A 20579-nucleotide genomic window follows, 5' to 3' on the forward strand; every position below is an offset into this window, starting at 1 on the left:
AGTAGCACTTGTTGGGCGCTTGGAAGCCATTTCGAATGGTTATAGTACAGTTTTAGAGCAAAAGCACTTAAGTACACACTAATGATGTGAATTCGTAACAGAGGCTGGCTTGGCGTCGCTTGGGGATGCTGTGACGTTCCACGAGTGAGGGCAGCGTGCCGAGCCAAGAGAGCGTAGTGCGGCCAGACAAGCGTGGGTGATGTGCCGTAGAAAGTAGTCCGTGATGACGCAAACAACGTACAGTAGTATCAGATCATTGGAACATTAAATGATTTTTGGTCTCTAAAGTTCAGCGACGTAGTACCAAAACAACTTTAAGCGGGACGACATTCTAAGCGAGGACTTACTGTATATATTTAAAACTGTGAATTTATTATCTGCAATCCAGGTCATTATTTATCCAGATTCCCTGATATTAAATACAAAATCCTTATTTTCATTTTAATTCACATTATTTTCTTTTTTGTTAGTTTAATGCCCTTTCTCCATTGTTTATTCACAGGGGAAATCAGTTTCTGGAATTTTTCAATGGAGTGGGAGAGAGAAATTAACAAAGTACGAGATGATGCTGATTATGTCAAGAGTTTTCTCACTTCCACATGACCATATTACACCCAACCACACTGCTGGAGCACTCAGACCTTATGATCCTGAGATGGATGTGTCCCGCCTCATTGAGTTAGGGATATCTCACCACTCCAAGTTTGAGGATGGAATAAAGGAATGTTTATCTCCCTGGTTGTAAGGTATGTAAGTATGTATGTATGTCTGTAACAGCTTGCTTATTATGAATATAAGGGGGGGATTAAATTAGTTTTGTATTTATCTCTATTTTTTTTAACTGATTAATAAATATGTGTAAGAGGAGATATTTTTCATTTATATAATTATATATTATAACTTCTATATTACTTTCTTTAATTTATTTAATTTATTTGGTTATATTTTCTGTGTTATTTCTGTCTTATATAACCTTTAATTTCTAATTTATATTATTTTGTTACTAAATTTTTCTAAGTCTTTATTTCAGTATGCTTATTACTGTACTTTATTTCTATATTTTACTTTTCGTAATTAGTATTTATTTCTTTCAATGTTTTTATTTATTTATTTATTTCAATCATCTTTATCTTTCTTTTCTATTCATAAATATTTGTTCCAATGTTATTTTTGTTTCTTATCTTTTCTCTTACTTCTTTCAATATTTATCAGTGCTTAGTTATATTCTATTCAATGTATTAACCTGGGAAAACCATATCATTTTTAACAACACCTATGAGAATAATTATTATACCTTCATGGTTGACTGCCACCACCCAGGCTTTTATTAGAATATAACTGGTATCGTTAAACTGTTAGGTAGCGTGGTAGACGAGCATTTCGGCACGTCGGTTACAGTGTTTATTTTCTGAGAATCATTTGTTAGAAGGGAAAGAGCGGTGATACTCACAATTTACTAAATCAATATTTATTAAAATCTAAAGTGAATAAGATGACAATTTAAACACACTCAGACAAGAATGGACCACTAGGTCTTAATTTATAAGTAACAAAATAGATCTTCGATTAAAATTCAACATTTTATATCTCATTTAGTGTATTATTTTATTTTTTTTACAATAAAGATGGTAATTTTACACATGTGCTAATAGCACAAATATTACTACGTTAATGATAACATCATGTGATTTCTGAATGATCAACATGGAACATGTGCCCAGATCTCAGTTGGGCATACACATGGATGGTTTACTCACAACGCATATAAACTCTAATACTGCACTGGTAATATCAATACTTTATGGTTTCAATGCTCAACTTGGGACAATTGTATTTCTGCTAATTATCCCTAATCATGTACAAGAACACTACCTGGCACATATAACTGAGCTTAGCACACCAGGGTCATTCACTGGTATTTACTACAACAAATGAAGCGCACTATTAGCATCGGTTGGATTCCACATCAGCGCACGGCTAGAGAGCTCATCCTCCCGGGGATAGCTTCTAGCGTGTCACCCTCTCTAAATTTAAATTAGAAACATTCTCCTTTGGACATCTATGCCTGAGATACGATGAGGGATGGGTCAGAAGGTGTTTTAAAAGTCTAAACTCAATTACACACAATCATACATCTGACATAGACACAGACGATATTTACATTACGTTAATTCTTACTTGGCACATGAGAATTTCACTCTGTTAAAACGTGAATTAAATTCACTTAATATGGCGAGCGTGAGGTACTTGTTACATACATGAGATACGATGAGGGGCGCGTCAAAAAGTGACGCTGTACCTCGAACTCTCATTTATATATGAGGCTAACTAGCAACTCAGGCATGCCAAACAGGCAATTCACGCATTGACATACATTTCATTTAAATCAGTTGCTGTACATTTGGCTATGAAAATCAGTGTCATGGGTCAGATCAATTTCTTACATCTATTGTTTGCAATCTAATCAGAGTTTGAGCTTGCCAGGCAATAGTGAAATGAACGTCAAACTCACAAGCTGACAACGTCTTTCTTACGACCTCATCAAAATACAGACAAAGGCCTACTGAGAGATTGCCGTTAGAACTTGGAGATTAGAAGACTGACATATTCTTTTCAGGATATTGATTACTTTCTAGAATATAAAACTGACAATAATTTCAATACAAACATCAGATTCTCTGATGATTGGGAATCAAAATGATCTAACTTCAGCATCAGTTGGAAATTCAGGGCATCCCCAAGGACGATGTTAGGGATTCGTCACTTTTACTGACAGACTCTACGCAAACTTATATGACAATTTTACTAACAGTAAATACTGTTGAAACTTTCAATATCACCCACAAGGGGGTCTTGAATGTTTCATCTGTAATCAGACATATCTAATTTGACGCAAAACAATATACAGTCAACCCTCACTTTACGCGGTCCCACATTCCGCGTTTCCACGTTTACGCGGTGCCCTGCCAGAACCCAGGATGCTCACATTCCGCTGTGGGTGTACCCCTTTACACGGGTGAAGTATAATTTTTTTATTTAGCTCATAAAATTCATACAAATTATCCGGCCAGAATATAATTTACATTGCTGGAATTCTTACAATTTGATGATCATTTTGAATATAAACATCATAGATTTTGCATTAGACATACAAATTTTAGATATAATGTTTACTCTTGAGTAAATATGTTATCTTTTGTGCAAAATATATGATATTTATATTCAAAATATTCCTGGTCTTACAAGGAATCCAGCAATGTCAATTATATTATCCTAACTTTAGTCTGATTTATTATTTATTACTAAAAAGGTAAACAGTCTGGTATTCCCACACATTTATCTGGTAGGGACGGTTGGTGGGGGGTGGGGGGGGAGGGAGGGACCGGCGACCGACCACCTGGCATGTGTGAAGAAATTTTTTTTTTTTATTAACTGAAGATTTTTATTTTAGCTCATAAAATTCATACAAATTACCTGGCCAGAATATAATTTACATTGCTGGAATTCTTACAATTTGATGATCTTTTTGAATATAAACATCATATATTTTGCATTAGACATAAAATTTTTAGATATAATGTTTACTCTGAGTAAATATGTTATCTTTTGTGCAAAATATATGACATTTATATTCAAAATGTTCCTGGTCTTACAAGGAATCCAGCAATGTCAATTATATTATCCTAACTTTAATCTGAGGTAATATTTAATACTAAATGTTAAAATCTAGTTTTTTCACCCACCCTTTCTCTTGAAGGGAGGGTTGGTGGGAGGTTGGGGGGAGGGTTGGGACGGACTGACCATCTGGCTCTGTTGGAAGAGGGGGGAAAGCAAGGTGGGGTACTTTGATTGACAGATAGTGTCTGAAGAATATTTTTTTTTTTATTAACTGAAGATATTTGTTTTAGCTCATAAAATTCATACAAATTACCCGGCCAGAATATAATTTACATTGCTGGAATTCTTACAATTTGATGATCATTTTGAATGTAAACATCATAGATTTTGCATTAGACATACAAATTTTAGATGTAATGTTTACTCTGAGTAAATATGTTATCTTTTGTGAAAAATATATGACATTTATATTCAAAATATTCCTGGTCTTACAAGGAATCCAGCAATGTCAATTATATTATCCTAACTTTAGTTTGAGGAATTATTTATTACTATACCTGGTTTTCCCCCCAAAATTTCTCAGCGGGAAGAGCCAGTGAGTGTACTGTGAGAAGAGGGGGAGGGAGTCGAGTCCATTATTTGAATGGACATTAACTTGGCGACTGTATTTCTCTATTTCTCTTAAGTATTAATTGTGTGCATGTACCATCATAAAATTAAGATGTTATTTTTACTAGAACATAGGTATTGTGTCGGAAAAAGTGGAGTTTGGGGGTCAGCTGGTCTCTATTTCATTTAATCCCACATGTTATGTTATTCAATTTTCGCGTTTCTCACTTTCCGCGGTACCCTATGGGTTACATTAACCGCGTAAAGTGAGGGTTGACTGTAGTTCTCTCTCAATTTCAAATCTCTAAAGACGATATGAGGTATTAAGAAATGTCGGAGTCTCTGACGTACATGAGAGAAAATAGAGGACTCGGGCATACTGAAATGGTGAGAAAGTGGACGTCTCAGGACTCGATAAAGAAGTTATAGCTACATGTTTTATGGGCTATTGAGTGTTATATGATTCATCTCATTTTACATTAACTAACATGTACGACCATGGTCAGTACATCAGTATCTGATAAGAAATAGCTAATGTTTAATATGTCATTTCACAATTGACCTGTAATATTATCCCCTGGTAGAGCCTACCTTGTCCTTGAAGTTCATGGAAGAATTTCAAGGGGTCTATTGGAAATATAGTTTTTCAACCAGAAATTTATGCAAATAAGAAAATTTTAAAGGTTTTCAATTAAAAAAAAAGAAAAATTTAAATCCAGCCTTAAAATTTTGAGCGACTGGTTCAGTCTGTCCTTTAATAATACCTGTTAAATTTTGCAGTCAAATATATTCATAATTCTTCACCGACCGCCGGCTGTTTTAGTGTTTATTTTCATAAACATGTGACTTAGAAATAAAGAAATATAACATAAATATGATTCAATGCTCTAATGTGACTTAGAAATAAAGAAAATATAGTACAAACTTGATGAGGTTCAGAGTTAAATGATTTATTGAGAACAAGGTGAGCCTAATTCAAATGATTTTCAAAGTGCATACACCAAAAATGATCAAAACTTGCTATGATAGACAATGAAATTGATACATAATGCATCATAAAATACAACTCTGCACTTGAACCATCCTCTGAGCAACACGACACAGTTCAGCCAGTCTGTCACCTAGCTGACTCGGAGACATGTGGCTGCTGCCGTGCTGCACTGTGTGTAATCCTGTGATGTCACATCGGGGGAAGGAGAGGCTGAGCGTTGCTGGACTGGCGATGTAGTTATAGCCCACTGCCTTCACACATACATTTACTTCTCACACATACACACCTATGCTCTTCAATTTGTTTTATTTATTATTTAAACATTATATTTGCTTTATTTCTAAGTCACATTAGAGTATTCTAATGATTATTCCACATAATTTATATTTTCATTACATGTAACAATGGCAACATGTGTAGCCATTTCATATCATCCTCCAGTCTACATGAAGACCACTAGTGTATGGTGGGTATTGAAACAGGGTGTGCTGAACATTAAGCTCTGTAAAATATGTGGCATTTTGTACTTGTAAATGATCATAAAATATGTACAGTACTGTATATAAATAGCACAGTAGGTAAGTAAGAAGGGTAAAATCTTGTTTACAGTATGTAGTGTGCTACAGAGTAGCCGAACACCTTCGCTCATTATTAACCTTGTTTCTTCCCTTCTGTCACCCCCTCCACCCCTCTTCGACTGCCTTCCTCACCCCATTTAGTCCCCACCACAAGGTTTTGGTGATATATCAACACACAACTGCAGCATTTCATAATAGCAGACAGAAATCAAGAAAAAGCTTAGGTTAATACAATGTGTTATTATATTACAATACTGTACATGTCTAATGCCATGGGTATTTATTTAAATTAAATTGTATGATTAAATCATTATTTCATAGCTTGTGGGTGTGCACTGCCCACTTAGCACACCATGAATATATTCTCATGATAAATACCAGCTTGTATTTATGAGTACTACTGTACTGTACTCATTTTTACTGTATTTTTACTGAATTGTATTAATGTATATTTATGTATTATTTGTATGCGCTATGTCAATTAGTGAAAAAGCTGCTCAATACATGTATTGGGTTTTGGGACAAGGTCTAGAACCTATCCTTGTTTATACAATGTTAGCCCGTTGAGCGCCAGCCAATATTAGACGTAATAGACATCCCAGTGCCAGCCCAAAATTTAATACAGTGAACCCTCACTTTACGCAGTCAATTGAACCCACGGAGGCCCGCGTAAAGCGAGAAATGCGTTAATGCGTTATAAACCTTACGGTCGTGAGATGGTGTCATTGTGGAGTAGTGGGTGGTGCAGGTAGGCGGTTGGCCTAGGCTGACAGCAGGCAGGACGATCTTCTCAGCTCCAGTAGTAAGGCAGCAGAAAGGAGTGTGGTATTCACGGCTCCGGGGGTCACCAATTGTAGCGTACTGTATGTGGCCAGTTGTCAATTCTCTTTAGTTGTCTATTATCTCTTTATATGGGCACACAAACGTACGTACATGTAGATATCTCCACTCAGGAATGAGGTAGGATAGAAACTCACAATGCGCTTTCTGTACAATCAACCCTCACTTTACGCGGTTATTGTAACCCGCAGGGTCCCGCGGAAAGTGAGGAACGCGTAAAGTGAATAACATAACATATGGGATTAATTGAAATAGAGTCCGGGCTGACCCCCAAACTCCACTTTTTGACGACACACAACTTTGTTGTAGTAAAAATTTTATCTTAACTTTATGATGGTATGAAAAAACAATTAATATAGAAGAGGTTAGGTTAGGAAAAATAAAGGTTAACATAGGAAAAATAAAGGTTTGGTTAGGAAAACTAAAAGTTATGTGGAACACTTACGTTAGTAGAAGAGATGGGTCGGCATACGGGGATGGAGGCTGGTTCCGAGGCAGAGGGCAGATTACTGACCCTCAGGTGAATCACCATTACTAAGTGAATCACCATCACTGTCACTTACAGTTGTCAGGGCTTCCCTGACAAATCCTTCAAAGTCATCTTCACTGTCACTATCACTGGCTTGGGCTGGCTGTGGTGGGTTGCGGGCGAAGAAATCTGTTATGCTTTGCTGACAGCTGGTGTTGATGTTGTCGTGATACACCTTGATGTAGGGCTCTATAGTCTGCAACAGCTGGGTAGTGAAGATTTCATACCTGTTTGCGTCAGGATCGTCGGAAAGGAGGAGCTTGGCTTTCTCGATACACTCGATGGCACCCCTAACATTACCATGGGATAAGTGTTGTTCTTCTTGGGATGACGCACCACCTGCCTCTTCACTGACGTCGTCATCATCATCATCTACCATCTCGTCGGTAGTCACATCAGGATCCATTATCACCTCCAGGATGTCGTCGTTGGTGGTCTCGGAGAAGCCTGGAACTGTAACAGTCTGCGCAGCTTCTCTGGCAAGGTCCACTGCTACTGCAACAGTCTGAACCTCACCAGTCACAGATTTACTCTGCCTAACACCCGGAATACCTTGCAACACATGTCTCCATGCGTGAGGAACAGTTGCTACAGACAGCTGATCCCATGCCTCCACCAAGAAGTCTTGACGTTGAATATTCTCCAAAATTGTCTCAAAAGTACTTCTTGCTCTGCCAACTGTTGATCCTCGTCATCTTCGCTCTTGCTATCGGTGTTGGTGTCACTCAGGTTACGCAACTCTTCCTTGGTGTTGGTGTAGTCGTTCAGGAGTTTGAATTTTTTCGTAGAGAATGCAGCTTTTACATTACAGATTAACTCTTGGTCCATGGGCTGTAATATAGACGTAGTGTTGGGAGGAAGGAAGACCACTTTTACGTTGGGGTGACGATCTAACAGTAGGGGCGAGTGTCCTGGTGCGTTGTCCAGCAGCAACAAAATCTTGAATGGCACATTCTGTTGCTCACAGAATTTCTTTACATCGGGAACAAAACAGTCATCAAACCAGGAGAGGGACAGTGTAGAGAACATCCACGCCTTACGTGCGGTCAGCCAGTGGACATTTAGCTTGGTCATGTCCATGGTTTTGTAGGCGTGCGGCTTGCGTGCTGTGTGGATCACCGATAACTTGAGCTTACTGGTACCGGAGGCATTGGTGGTAAACAGGACGGTGATGCGTTCCTTCTGCATCTTCCGGCCCCGAATCTTGCTGGCATTCTTTACAACGAAGGACTTGGAAGGTAGCTTTTTCCAGAAAAGACCAGATTCGTCCATGTTAAACACCTGGTCGTCGGTGTACTGTCCTTCCTCCATAATCTCACGTAAAAACGGAGGAAATTCCCTAGCCGCAGCACGGTCAGCACTCGCTTCTTCACCACCAATGTTTATATTGGTGATCTTGTTCCGGATCTTAAACCTCTGTAACCACCCAGAGGAAGCATTAAAGGGTTTGGGCTCTGTAGTTCCCATCTTTCGTGCCACTGCAATGTACAGTTCACGTGCGTAGTCCTTAACAGAGCGCGTGTCGACCGCCATGTTCCGTCGCGCCTGACGCACCAAGTACCTCACAAGTAATTTTTCTGTCTTGAGAAGCACCTGGTTGTGAAAATACTTGATCATAGAAGCACCTGTAGACTTTGTGATCTTCATGTGCTCCTTTATCTTGGCTGCATCCTTCTTTATTGTTCGAATCGTAGATTCATTCACACCATGCTGGCGCGCCAAATCAACCTGCCTTGTTCCTTTCTCCAACTCTTGGATGATGGTATACTTCACCTCGTAGCTTAAGGAACGTCGTGTCTTCTTTGGCTTAGTGTCGCTGGGTCCAGATAAGGAAAGGTTTCTCTCTGGGGGTGGTGGTCCGGCAGAAGCCATTTTAGAGAACAATGGATGCACGTTTACACGGTCTGGCGTGGAGGGATGAAACTGGCGCGGCTAGGTCAAGGAACGTCTTTCCTCCCTCCCTCCCTCCCTCCCCCGGGTGGACACGTCATAATACTTTAAGCCAATTACAGCTAGCAGTAGAGGGGGGTAGGGATGCATGGCCAATCACAGTCCGATACGTCATATGACGTCAGTGATAACGCAACAAAGACACACACTGCGCAACCTTACCGCGCGGCTTGCCCAAGCGGAGGGAGGAGGAGGGAGAGGCAAGGAGCGCAGGTAGGCAGGCTGGTGGGGCGAATCTAAAAATAGCGTCGCGTCAGACACTCTCCGCGTAATGGGGTTTACGCACCGCGTAATGTGAGCACGTTAGGTTCTGGCAAGGCACCGCGTTAATGTGGAAACGCGGAATGTGGGACCTCGTAAAGTGAGGGTTGACTGTATATATATTGTTGTACAGCGCAGTGCTTAGGAGTGGCTAGGTAAGGAGAAACTTGCTCAGAGGTCCTGTAGGGCGAGGAGGTTTCTGAGGAAGCTGAGTGGTGAGGAGCTGTGAGAGATGTTGCTGGTCCAGTAGCCGAGTGTAGAATGCTCTCCCTGGACAGGCATGGCCGTATTTATACAATTTACGAGGATCAGGATTTGGGATGCGTGTAGAGCGAGAGCCAATCACAGAAGAGAATGCCAGAAGTACCCAGCACTCTGATCCTGGAGTTGCTACGTGTACGTCCGCACTGTGGAGTAGGTCTACCAGCGTTGCTGGCTGTACGCTGATTGGCTGGTAGGCGTGCGGGAGCTCAGTCATCAGTTGGAAGTTGTAGGGGAGAGGAGCCAATACAGCGTAAAGTGAACAACATAACATATGGGATTAAATGAAATAGAGACCGGCTGACCCCCAAACTCCACTTTTTTCGACACAATACCTATGTTCTAGTAAAAATAACATCTTCATTTTATGATGGTACATGCACACAATTAATACTTAAGAGAAATAGAGAAATACAGTTGCCAAGTTAATGTCCATTCAAATAATGGACTCAACTCCCTCCCCCTCTTCTCACATTCCTGGCTCTTCCCTCTCTGAGAAATGTTTGGGGGAAAACCACTAGATTTTAAGGTAGAGTAATAAATAATACCTCAAACTAAAGTTAGGATAATATAATTGACTTTGCTGGATTCCTTGTAAGACCAGGAATATTTTGAACATAAATGTCATATTTTGCACAAAAGATAACATATTTACTCAGAGTAAACTAAATACTTAAAGTAGATCTAAAATTTGTATGTCTAATGCAAAATTTATGATGTTTATATTCAAAATGATCATCAAATTGTAAGATTTCCAGCAATGTAAATTATATTCTGGCCGGGTAATTTGTATGAATTTTATGAGCTAAAACAAATATCTTCAGTTAATAAAAAAAAAAGTATTCTTCACGACACTATCTGTCAATCAAAGTACCCCACCTTGCCTCCCCCCTCTTCCAACCTCGCCAGATGGTCGGTCGGTCCCTCCTTACCAGAGAAATGTGTGGGAGAAACCAGAATATTTACCTTTTTAGTAATAAATAATACCTCAGACTAAAGTTAGGATAATATAATTGACATTGCTGCATTCCTTGTAAGACCAGGAATATTTTGAATATAAATGTCATATATTTTGCACAAAAGATAACATATTTACTCAGAGTAATCAAAATACTTAAAGTAGATCTAAAATTTGTATGTCTAATGCAAAATCTATGATGTTTATATTCAAAATGATCATCAAATTGTAAAAATTCCATCAATGTAAATTATATTCTGGCCCGGTAATTTGTATGAATTTTATGAGTTAAAACAAATATCTTCAATAAATAAACAAAATATACTTTCCAAAATACTATCTGTCAATCAAAATACCCCACATCCCCACCTCTTCCCACCTGCTCCCTGGGTCCCTCCCTCACCCCCACCTTCCCTCCCTACCAGAGAAATGATTGGGTTATAACAGTATATTTACATTTTTAGTAATAAATAATACCTCAGACTAAAGTTAGGATAATATAATTGACATTGCTGGATTCCTTGCAAGACCAGGAATATTTTGAATATACACTTCATATATTTTGCACAAAAGATAACATATTTGCTCTGAGTAAACAAAATATTTGCATTAGATCTAAAATTTGTATGTCTAATGCAAAATCTATGATGCTTATATTCAAAATGATCACCAATTTTTAAGAATTCCAGCAATGTAAATTATATTCTGGCCGGATAATTTGTATGAATTTTATGAGCTAAATAAAAAATTATACTTCACCCGCGTATATGAGTAGATGCACCGCGTAAAGTGGTAATTCCGGTTCTGGCAGGGTACCGCGTAAATGTAGAAACGCGTAAAGTGAAACCGCGTAAAGTGAGGGTTCACTGTATTTTTTTTTTTCCTAAATCATCTCAAAATGGTCCAGGAAACATGAAAATCACAAGAATTCCCATGTCTGTGTTTTAACACTGTGTAGTGAATGGTGGTAGAGGAGGTAGGGAGGGTCTCACGTCATCCATCACCATGGCAATCGGCCGAGTCATGCTCCTCCCCCACGCCACCCTGACAGTTCTCCACTTTCCTAACACCTCTTGTGTGTGTGTTTCTTTTGTTTTTTTTCTGGTTATTCCTCCCACATGAATCATTATTCAATATGCATGTTAGAAAATGAATAAAACACCGCTATGAGTTCATATTTTTTTATGTTTGCTTATCCAAGTCCCCCGCCAATTGCATACAATTGGGTATTATGTCTATGAATGGTAAAGGCTACGAAGGGTGTCATGGAAGCACTGCCACTCATTGTTGCCTGGTTCACATCATATTATTACAGTAATAGTTCTGAAGAGTTTGATAGTCCTTGAACCATGGTGCTACTTTACACTCATTACAGCAGTAACCAGTATCCTTCATCTTCTTTGCTTTTCGTGACTTGTAGCAGACGTGACACTGCTTCTGTGTTATGTTCTTGCCAGGTGTTGGTGGTAAGGAGGAAGGAAAGTGCCAACCTCTGAGGCATAGAGTGTGTCACGAGCTAGATTGCGAGGTGTTACATGTTGTTCTTGCCAGTATGTCTGAAGCATCTCCTTCACCACTCCAACAAGAAGATGAAGTATTCTAATCATAGAGTGGGTCATTATCCAACTTAGAAAAATCATCTGGGATAAGCTCTAATGTAGGTTCATACTCGACAGCGAGTTGCGAGTATTCCGCCTCAGTCAGCCTGGAGCGAGAGCGGTGTGACATGTTCATGCGTGGCTGCCTTGAGCGTGACTCACTGAGTGATGAACACTGTCACCGCTGTGGCCCGGGAAGCAGTATACCAGTAGGCAAGGAGAGGGTGATAATGTAGCTCTAAGTGCATCTCACTACTACCACAAATGTGAGTTTAGGTCAATGCTAAATCTAGCCACCTACATTTACAGGATTAGTGCTGGTCGTGGCTGGTCACCCATCCCGCATAAGTACGGGATTAGCGCTCGGCGGGTTAAAGAGGCTTGTTTTAAATGAATTTGCTTTCAGCACCCTTCTCGAGGAATATATCCTTTGTTTAAAGCAAGGGAATACTGTACAGTATAGTCTCGATTTACGTGGTCAATAAACCCGTGGAAGTCCCCGTAAAACGAGGAAAGCGTAAACGAAATAATAGAACATATGGGATTAATTGAAATGGAGACTGGGCTGACTCCCAAATTACACTTTTTCCGCCACAATACGTATGTTGTAGTAAAAATAACTTCTTAATTTTATGATGCTATGCACACACAATTAATATTTAAGAGAAATATCAATAATATTAGGTTTTTTAACACTTACGTTAGTAGAAGAGATGGCTGGGTACATGGGTATGGGGGGTTGGTTCTGAGGCAGAGGGCAGATTATTGGCTCTCACCTGTATCACTTGTATCACCTGTATCACTATCCACCACAGAGGCTTGCAGGGCCTCTTTGTCAAACCCCTCAAAGTCCATATCCTCACTATCACTATCAATATCACTGACTTGGGCTGGCTGTGGTAGGTGGCGGGTGAAGAACTCGGTAATGTTTTGTTGACTGGGTGACCTTGTGCGCACCCTGCCCACGCAACTTCCCGTTTAAATGATGGAATGTACTGCGTAACTAATAATTGCCGGTCTGGCCAGGTGCCGCGTAAAATTCGTAAATGACCAAACGCTTAAACGAAATCCACGTAAATCGAGACTATACTGTATAATATAAAACTATTGAATAAGAAAAATGAAGAGGGGAAAGTGAATTCTGTGTGAGACAGGTATGAGGTAGGTTAGGTTAGGTAGGGCAGGTTGGCTGCCTGGACAGAGCGTAAAACCTCCATCCTCTGCTGCTTGAGCGTCTATGTCGCGATCCCAATATCCTTTACACCTGGGGAGTGAAACCTACCCCAAGTTATTATCAAATAAAGGAACAAATAGGGAACACGGCAATAATTATCCCCACAAAAACCTACTCAACTAAATGTACTTAAATAAGTAAGAACAAGTTGAAGTAAGTGAGTCACAAAAGGGAAGATAATTAATTAATTCAATTTATGTTGTAAAGGGAGTACGGACTAGCAAACAAGAATTTAAGGGAATAAGTGATTGTATATTAAAATAAGAGTGATGCCAGAAGGGTGAAAATATACCGTAAGGAGTTAGACCAAACGAATACTACTTAACATAACTATATTACACAGACATACAATATATATACAACAATCACTACAAGATGGATATTTCCTACCAACAGGAGATTCCCTAACACCAGGATCCCTTCCTAGGCCTAACTGAACGTGTCACTAATACTTGATACCACTAGGGCATTGCAGAAGACTGGACAAAGCACTAGACAAAGGTCGAGGCTAGAGAAAGAATGGACACGCCTATCCTATGCCACGGTTTTTCGCTACTCGGGAAGCGTCTCCACGCGGTGGAGGAGCGCGTCTCATATCACGTGATCCAGGACATTTGCTTGATAGTTTATATAATTAATTAATACGACTCTTGATTTGACTTAACAGAGTAACACAATGATGCATATTAATAACATACATAAATATACAATTAACCTAAGTAACTAAGAACAACAATAATATAATAAGTACAATTAACAAGTTATTAATAGCTTGTGTGGAATGGAGGCGTGAACATATGCCTCACGCCATGCGAGTTCCCGAGTGCTATAGGCACGTGACAGTCTATCACACTGTGACCCATTTATAATGACAGTATGTAATTTCATCATAATTCCCATATTACTGTATTTAGGTTCATTTGGTGCTGGGTTAATAAAACATTACTGTAAAATAATAAATTTTATCCCCCCAAATTACTACACTAAACCCCATAGCACAAGCAGCTGACCAGTTTTAATGATATCCATTAACCCTTAAGCCCCAGGTTAGGGTGCTGCTGGCACCCCCACCCGGGGGTAAATCTAGACAAATCAACTTTTCCAAATATAATTTTTAACCTTTTTTAAATGATAAATCAATAAAAAATAATTTAGAAAAGCTATACAGTGGTCCCCTGGTTAACGAACGGTTCGATTAACGAAATTTTGGTTAACGAATGAGCTCCCATAAGGATCTTCAATTTGGTTAACGAACAAAACTTCGGTCCCCCAATTTAGCTACATCATCGGCCGTTGCCATGCCAAACAAGGCGCTTTGGATGAGACCCACAAAATTAAAGAGACCCCCTTTTCGTCGTGCCTGAGAATGCACTTCTTCAGGAAGATCCACTTGAGGCGCCGGTAGATTTTTCCCAACATCGACGAGAAGCTTGCGAAGGTTCTAGAGACGAAAGTGTAGAAGGTCTATAGTTTGTGAAACTATTGCAAACTTCTTAGAAGCTGTGCTGAGACCATGAAGGATGTCCAATGCTGATTGTAGTTGGCTGTCGACGTTTTCCATCTGACGCGGAAGTTGGAGTAGTGGATGTAGTTCATACTTGATGTTCACCACGTCCTCAACTATGAGAATGCGTCCGAGAGGTGCCACTAGTGCACCCGGTTTGAGGACTGATGTGGACATGTTTGTCAATACAACGGTGCCACAACAGAGTAGAAGCAACACACTGAAGATCCAAGCCATTCTGTAAGGAATTACAAATGATTTAACGTCTACTCGCAGAACGAAGTTTCATACAATAGTCATTTGGGACACTCTGCATCTGGACAATCTGTAAGGATGTATCAATCACATCATCATCATCAACTGGAGGTAATACATTTATCTGGGTTTTTTCAGACGATCCGTGTGCACGACATCTGCAATCTGTGCATTAGGCTTCCAAATTTTGAATTTGTTGCCTGATTCTTTTGAGATTATGCAGAATGGACCAGAAAATTTGGCGAAAGTTTGGAGTTCCTTTAAGGTTCTCTTAACATAACAGCGTCCCCAACGTTTAATGCGACAGGTTTAGCTTGTTTATGTTGTTTGATGATCATTTCGGCGCGTGACGCTGCTAGATGTGACCGTACTTGGGCATGAATATCTATAAAGACATGAATTTGTTTTGCCGCGAAATCATCCGTATTATAAACCGGGTATGGCGCATCTGTAAGGATGTCGTAAGGTAGACGTTTATCTGTACCATAGACAATGTAGTAGGGTGTTTTGCCTATAGAGCTATGAACTGACCCATTTATAGACGCTGCAACCTGTGGTAACCAATCCTCCCATGCGTATTGAAAACCACTGACAATTGGATGCAGTATTTCTAGGATTTTACGATTGGTTCTCTCAACAAGGCGATTAGCCTGTGGATGATAAGCTGTCACAAAAGTTTGTTTAATACCATATTGTGCACATATATGCGCTACTAGCTGATTCTTGAACACTGTGCCATTGTCAGAGAGCAGAACTTTAGGCGTAGTGTTTGGACATATAAGATTCATCACTAATGCATAGGCTACTGCTTCGGCCGTTTTGCTTTTTAGTGGGACCAAGACCACGAACCTTGAAAAATGATCCACACACACTAAGACGTACGCTGATCCCTGATGACTCATTGGGAGTTGTAACAAGTCAATAGCGACTGTGTCAAATGGACGGTCTGGTGTAGGATATTGTAGAATCGGGGCTGGTGATCCTGTTGAACCTTTATGTTGAGCACATGCCAAACAATTAGCTATGTGTAATTCTATGTCTTTCTTCATAGTGTTCCAGAAATACTTCTTTCGTAAATCCGCTAAGCATTTATCACTACCTTGGTGACCTGCCTGTGGGACATCATGGAACAATGTCTTTACTGCTTTGCACAACGTGTCAGGTACGACTATTTGAGATACATTACCCTCAGGTGATTTTCTCGTCCTATGGAGTATGTTTGTCGTAATTCAAACTGACTTAAGGGAAGAATTAACTTGGGGAGCTTAATATCCTCACCCGATTCGAGAGCAAAAATATCTGCTGACCAATATGGGTTGCGTCGTTGCTCATCTTCCAGTTGCGAAAGAGTGAATGTTGATACAGGCATGACTGGTGCTATATTACTTGACAGAGCGTCGGCGACAACATTCGCCCTCCCAGGTAAATACCTAAATTCGGGGTCAAACTCTTGAATTGTTAGATACCAGCGTGCTAATCTGCCTGATAAGTTTCTGCCATGGAACAGCTCGGTGACTGCCGCATGATCAGTAAAAACAGTTATCTTGTAGCCAAAGATAATGTCTTTGAACTTCTTAAGTGCCCACACAACGGCTAACGTTTCTAAATGCGTTACCGAATAATGTGTTTCAGCATCAATTAGTTTGCAACTTGCAAATGTTATCACTCTAAACTTCCTACGCATATCCTCTTGCATGAGCACTGCTCCGACTCCAATTCCGGAAGCGTCAGTACAGAGAGTGAAAGGTTGAGTGTACTCTGCGAATGCTAGAACCGGGGCATTGGTAAGCGCTGTCTTCAATGCCGTAAAACTATCTTCGTGTTCAGCGTCCCATATAAACATTGCATCTTTTTTGAGCAACCTTGTTAGGGGCGATGCTAATGTTGCATAGTTCTTGATAACGGAACGACAATATCCAGATAAGCCAAGAAAGCTACGCACATGATCATTTGAGGTAGGACGCGGGAACTGAGATACAGCTTTGACTTTATCATTAACTGTATGTATGCCCTCACCGTCAACTACATGACCAAGGAAATGGATTCTGGATTTTAAAAACTCACACTTCGAGAGTTTTATTTTGAGGCCTGCTGTGGAAAGTTTGTCCAACACTTTACGCAGTTTAATCAGATGGGAATCGACGTCCTTACTGACTACTATTAGATCATCCAAATAAGCGCAGACTGTGGTACCAATCAATCCGGCAAACAGGGTGTTGATCATTCTTTGAAATGTTAGTGGGGCATTTCTGAGACCAAATGGCATTCGTAGAATCTCAAAGTGGCCTAGAGGCGTGCTAAATGCCGTGATTTCTCATCGAGTGGTATTTGCCAATACCCACTAAGCAAATCTAAGTTGCTAAATACCGCATTATCCTTGCCTAAGGATTGCAATATGTCGCTCAAGATAGGCATAGGGTACCTATCAGGGATCGTTTGATCATTGACGCGCCTGAAATCTATAACGGCGCCATCCACCATCCTTTTTCGGGACGAGGAATAATGGGCTATTAAAGGGGGATTTTGAGTGTCTAATAACCTTCTCATCTAACATACCCTGTACCATATCTTGTACTACACCGCGCTGGTAGTCTATAAGCTGGTATGTAAATAGGGTTGGTTCCCTCCTTTAAGGCTCTATGATGGGATGTTAAATCTGTCTGACCTAGCGTTTCCCCTGGCAAGGCTACTATATTTCTATAGTCGGCAAGCAGCTCTAAAAGGCGTGTCTTGCCCTGGGGATGATCGATCACCTTAACATGTGGTGCTATTTGATCTATCCTGGCCTGTCGAGTCTGTTAGCATGTCGCAACAATACCTCGAATTGGGAATTTAGTAGGCTGTACTTCGACATTGTTGTGATACACTAGAAAATCACACAAATATCATCCTTTCTTTAAGATTCGTTGAACTCCTGTTCGATTTAGAATCAGTACATCGGTCAAACCACCAGGGCATATAGTGCTCAGGGTAGATTCACATGACAGCCCTTTTACCTTGCATGTTTCCGGGAGACACACAACATCTGTGCCCGTGTACACGTTGGGTAGTTCGACAGTTGCTTTGGTGATTTCCTCATTTTGGTAATGGAGAGTACTCTTCAACACTGCTGGTACGATCATCCAACTCTTGTTGCTGTAATCACGCTGGGAAAGTGTGTGGTTGAGGTCAAGAGGTATCTCTGACGCACGATCTGCCTTCCTCTTAATAGGATTGGTAGACAACACTTTCATCCTAGCTGTGAGCATAGGTTCAGAATGACTCATTGCTGTGTAGGAAACACCTTTAAATGTAACACTATTATTACGTGGAAGAACATCTATCATGTTCTTTCGAAGAGTTGGTAGACCAAGTAACCCGTCGGCTGGCAAATTAAACTGCTGGACTATATAGAAGTCCGCGCAGAAGGGCGTACCACGTCTTGAGAATCTGAGTGGTAACGTCACCATTCCTTTGATGCTCAGCTGAGTACCTGAAACTCCTTCGAGCTCAGTGTTACTTGGCCTCCAATTGAAGTTGCGGTGAGGGAATTTACGTTGTAACTCGTGATATGATGTCAAGGCCAATACATTAGCGCAAGCACCTGTGTCTATATCAAGAGCCAATCTGGTATTATCCACTCTCACCGGCACTGACAACACTTCAACTGTGCTTAGCGCCGCGACTAACGACACCGCTATAGAAGTGCTGTGAGGAGGGGCGGGAATTACCCTAGCTATCCCTCTCCTTGGTGTGGTATGCGTGTGTCTTCCCCCGACGACTTGTCCTGAGGACGCTTCTGCTTGCGCCGATACGACACCTCTGTTTCACTAAGATCCACACCCCTAGCCTTTATTAGCACATCGCACTCATGTGAACTATGAGATGTCGATTTGTGAAGGGCGCATCATTTGCACGCTTTCAGGTTAAGAGGAGGTGCTGGTCTGGCTGCCTCACTGTATGACCTTGAGAATGGCTTTGCACCGGGTGTGGCCTTAAAATTTGTGCTATTACCTCGGAGCTGAAAACAATCTTCCATTATGTGGCCACGTTTATTACAATGTGCGCATCGTAAAGATGTTTTTTGTTTATAAGTCAGGCGGGGAAGTGCAATCGGAGCTAAGTGTGACGCATAAGGAGTCTGGGAGGGAGTCATGTGCGCCATCTGAGGCATCTGGGGTTGCACTATAGACGTCAAGGGTTGCGGTGACGTCACTGAGGGCTGTGCCATTAAGGAATTTGCCATTAAGGGGCCCGTAGCCTGGGGACAGAGCTTATTTGCGTACTCCACCATATCCAGGGGTGGTTCATATTGTACTTCTTGTGCCTGGCTATATAGAGGACGACGGACGGAAAGCAGAAAATTTATTAGCTCTATCAACGTTTCCACATTGTCCGCTGACATATTACCCTGCGCGTCATACCAATCTGAGGTCTGGAATGTCGCTTGGATGTCCTGGCGAACCTCGCCTGCGATGTCGACAGCATCGACAGGCGTTTCATTGCGTATCCCTGGCGTACAACGATCCATCCATCTGAAGATCCATTGAAGCTGGCCCAGCTGTGACCTACCCCCAAAGATCCCAATAACGTTCGCTTAAATTTCTCATAATCAGGGCTCTGCAAACCAAACGCATTTAAACGACTAACGGCATAAGAACCCTGCGTAATGTGGGAACGTATATGTGCCTTTTTGTCTTCGTCAGTCGTTATTTGACCAGTGCGCATGTTATCTTCACATGCACGAATGAAATGTGTGACCCTATAATCATCTTGACCCGTGAAATTTCGAACATAGTCGCCACGCTGCATGATATTAATAATATTATCAGGTTTAGGTGTGGTAGTAGTACTGGCGTGAGGGTTAGAAGAAGTCATTGTAGTGCTAGTATTAAGCAAGTTAGTATTCTTACTCCTAACAGAAGGCTGGGTTAATAAGGTTGTTACTGATTTAGCAACAGACACACTATCACCTGTAACAGGGGTAACTGTTTTTGTATACTTAGGTGAAGTACTATATTGATTACCAGATCGTAGGGTACGATGGTTTAAGTCATCAAATGATTCCTCAATTACTTTCTCACTACTTACTACCGAATCGTCTAACTGTGTTCCCGACTCAAAGTCAATGTCAGTCTGTGCTTGATCATCGACGAGATGGTTATAAGCAAACAGTTGCGCTAGGTGTGCAATGTCACCAACACTAGACATGGGAAACTTGGAAAATTATCTATTAGTCTCTCGTGGGTCAATGAATAATTAACAGTAAAAGCAGACTACTTGCCTCTCATTTACAAGATAAATGAATATGAATTGTAGTTAATAATTAAACTATCAATAAGGAAACAGACACTTATAAACCACTGTAAATTATAGAATTTCAATACATTAATTTTACATTCGACACTTTATCA

General features: G+C 40.5%; 1 protein-coding gene across 2 annotated transcripts in view; it reads left to right on the forward strand.

Annotated features, from left to right (window-relative positions):
* The first annotated feature begins 405 nt into the window (after window positions 1-405).
* Window positions 406-20579, forward strand: part of LOC121876097 — a 63938-nt gene continuing 43764 nt past the window's right edge. The window contains exon 1 of one of the 2 annotated variants that reach the window (XR_006090720.1): window positions 406-746. Coding sequence is in view for 1 of the 2 variants with exons in the window: in XM_042381034.1 (XP_042236968.1) it covers window positions 724-746 (23 nt within the window). In the remaining variant the exon portion in view is untranslated. The remainder of the gene's footprint in view (window positions 747-20579) is intronic. The other variant, XM_042381034.1, reaches the window with a different exon arrangement.

The sequence above is a fragment of the Homarus americanus genome, unplaced genomic scaffold (assembly GCF_018991925.1).
Source record: "Homarus americanus isolate GMGI-L3 unplaced genomic scaffold, GMGI_Hamer_2.0 scaffold34921, whole genome shotgun sequence".
In the NCBI taxonomy this organism is placed as follows: domain Eukaryota; kingdom Metazoa; phylum Arthropoda; class Malacostraca; order Decapoda; family Nephropidae; genus Homarus; species Homarus americanus.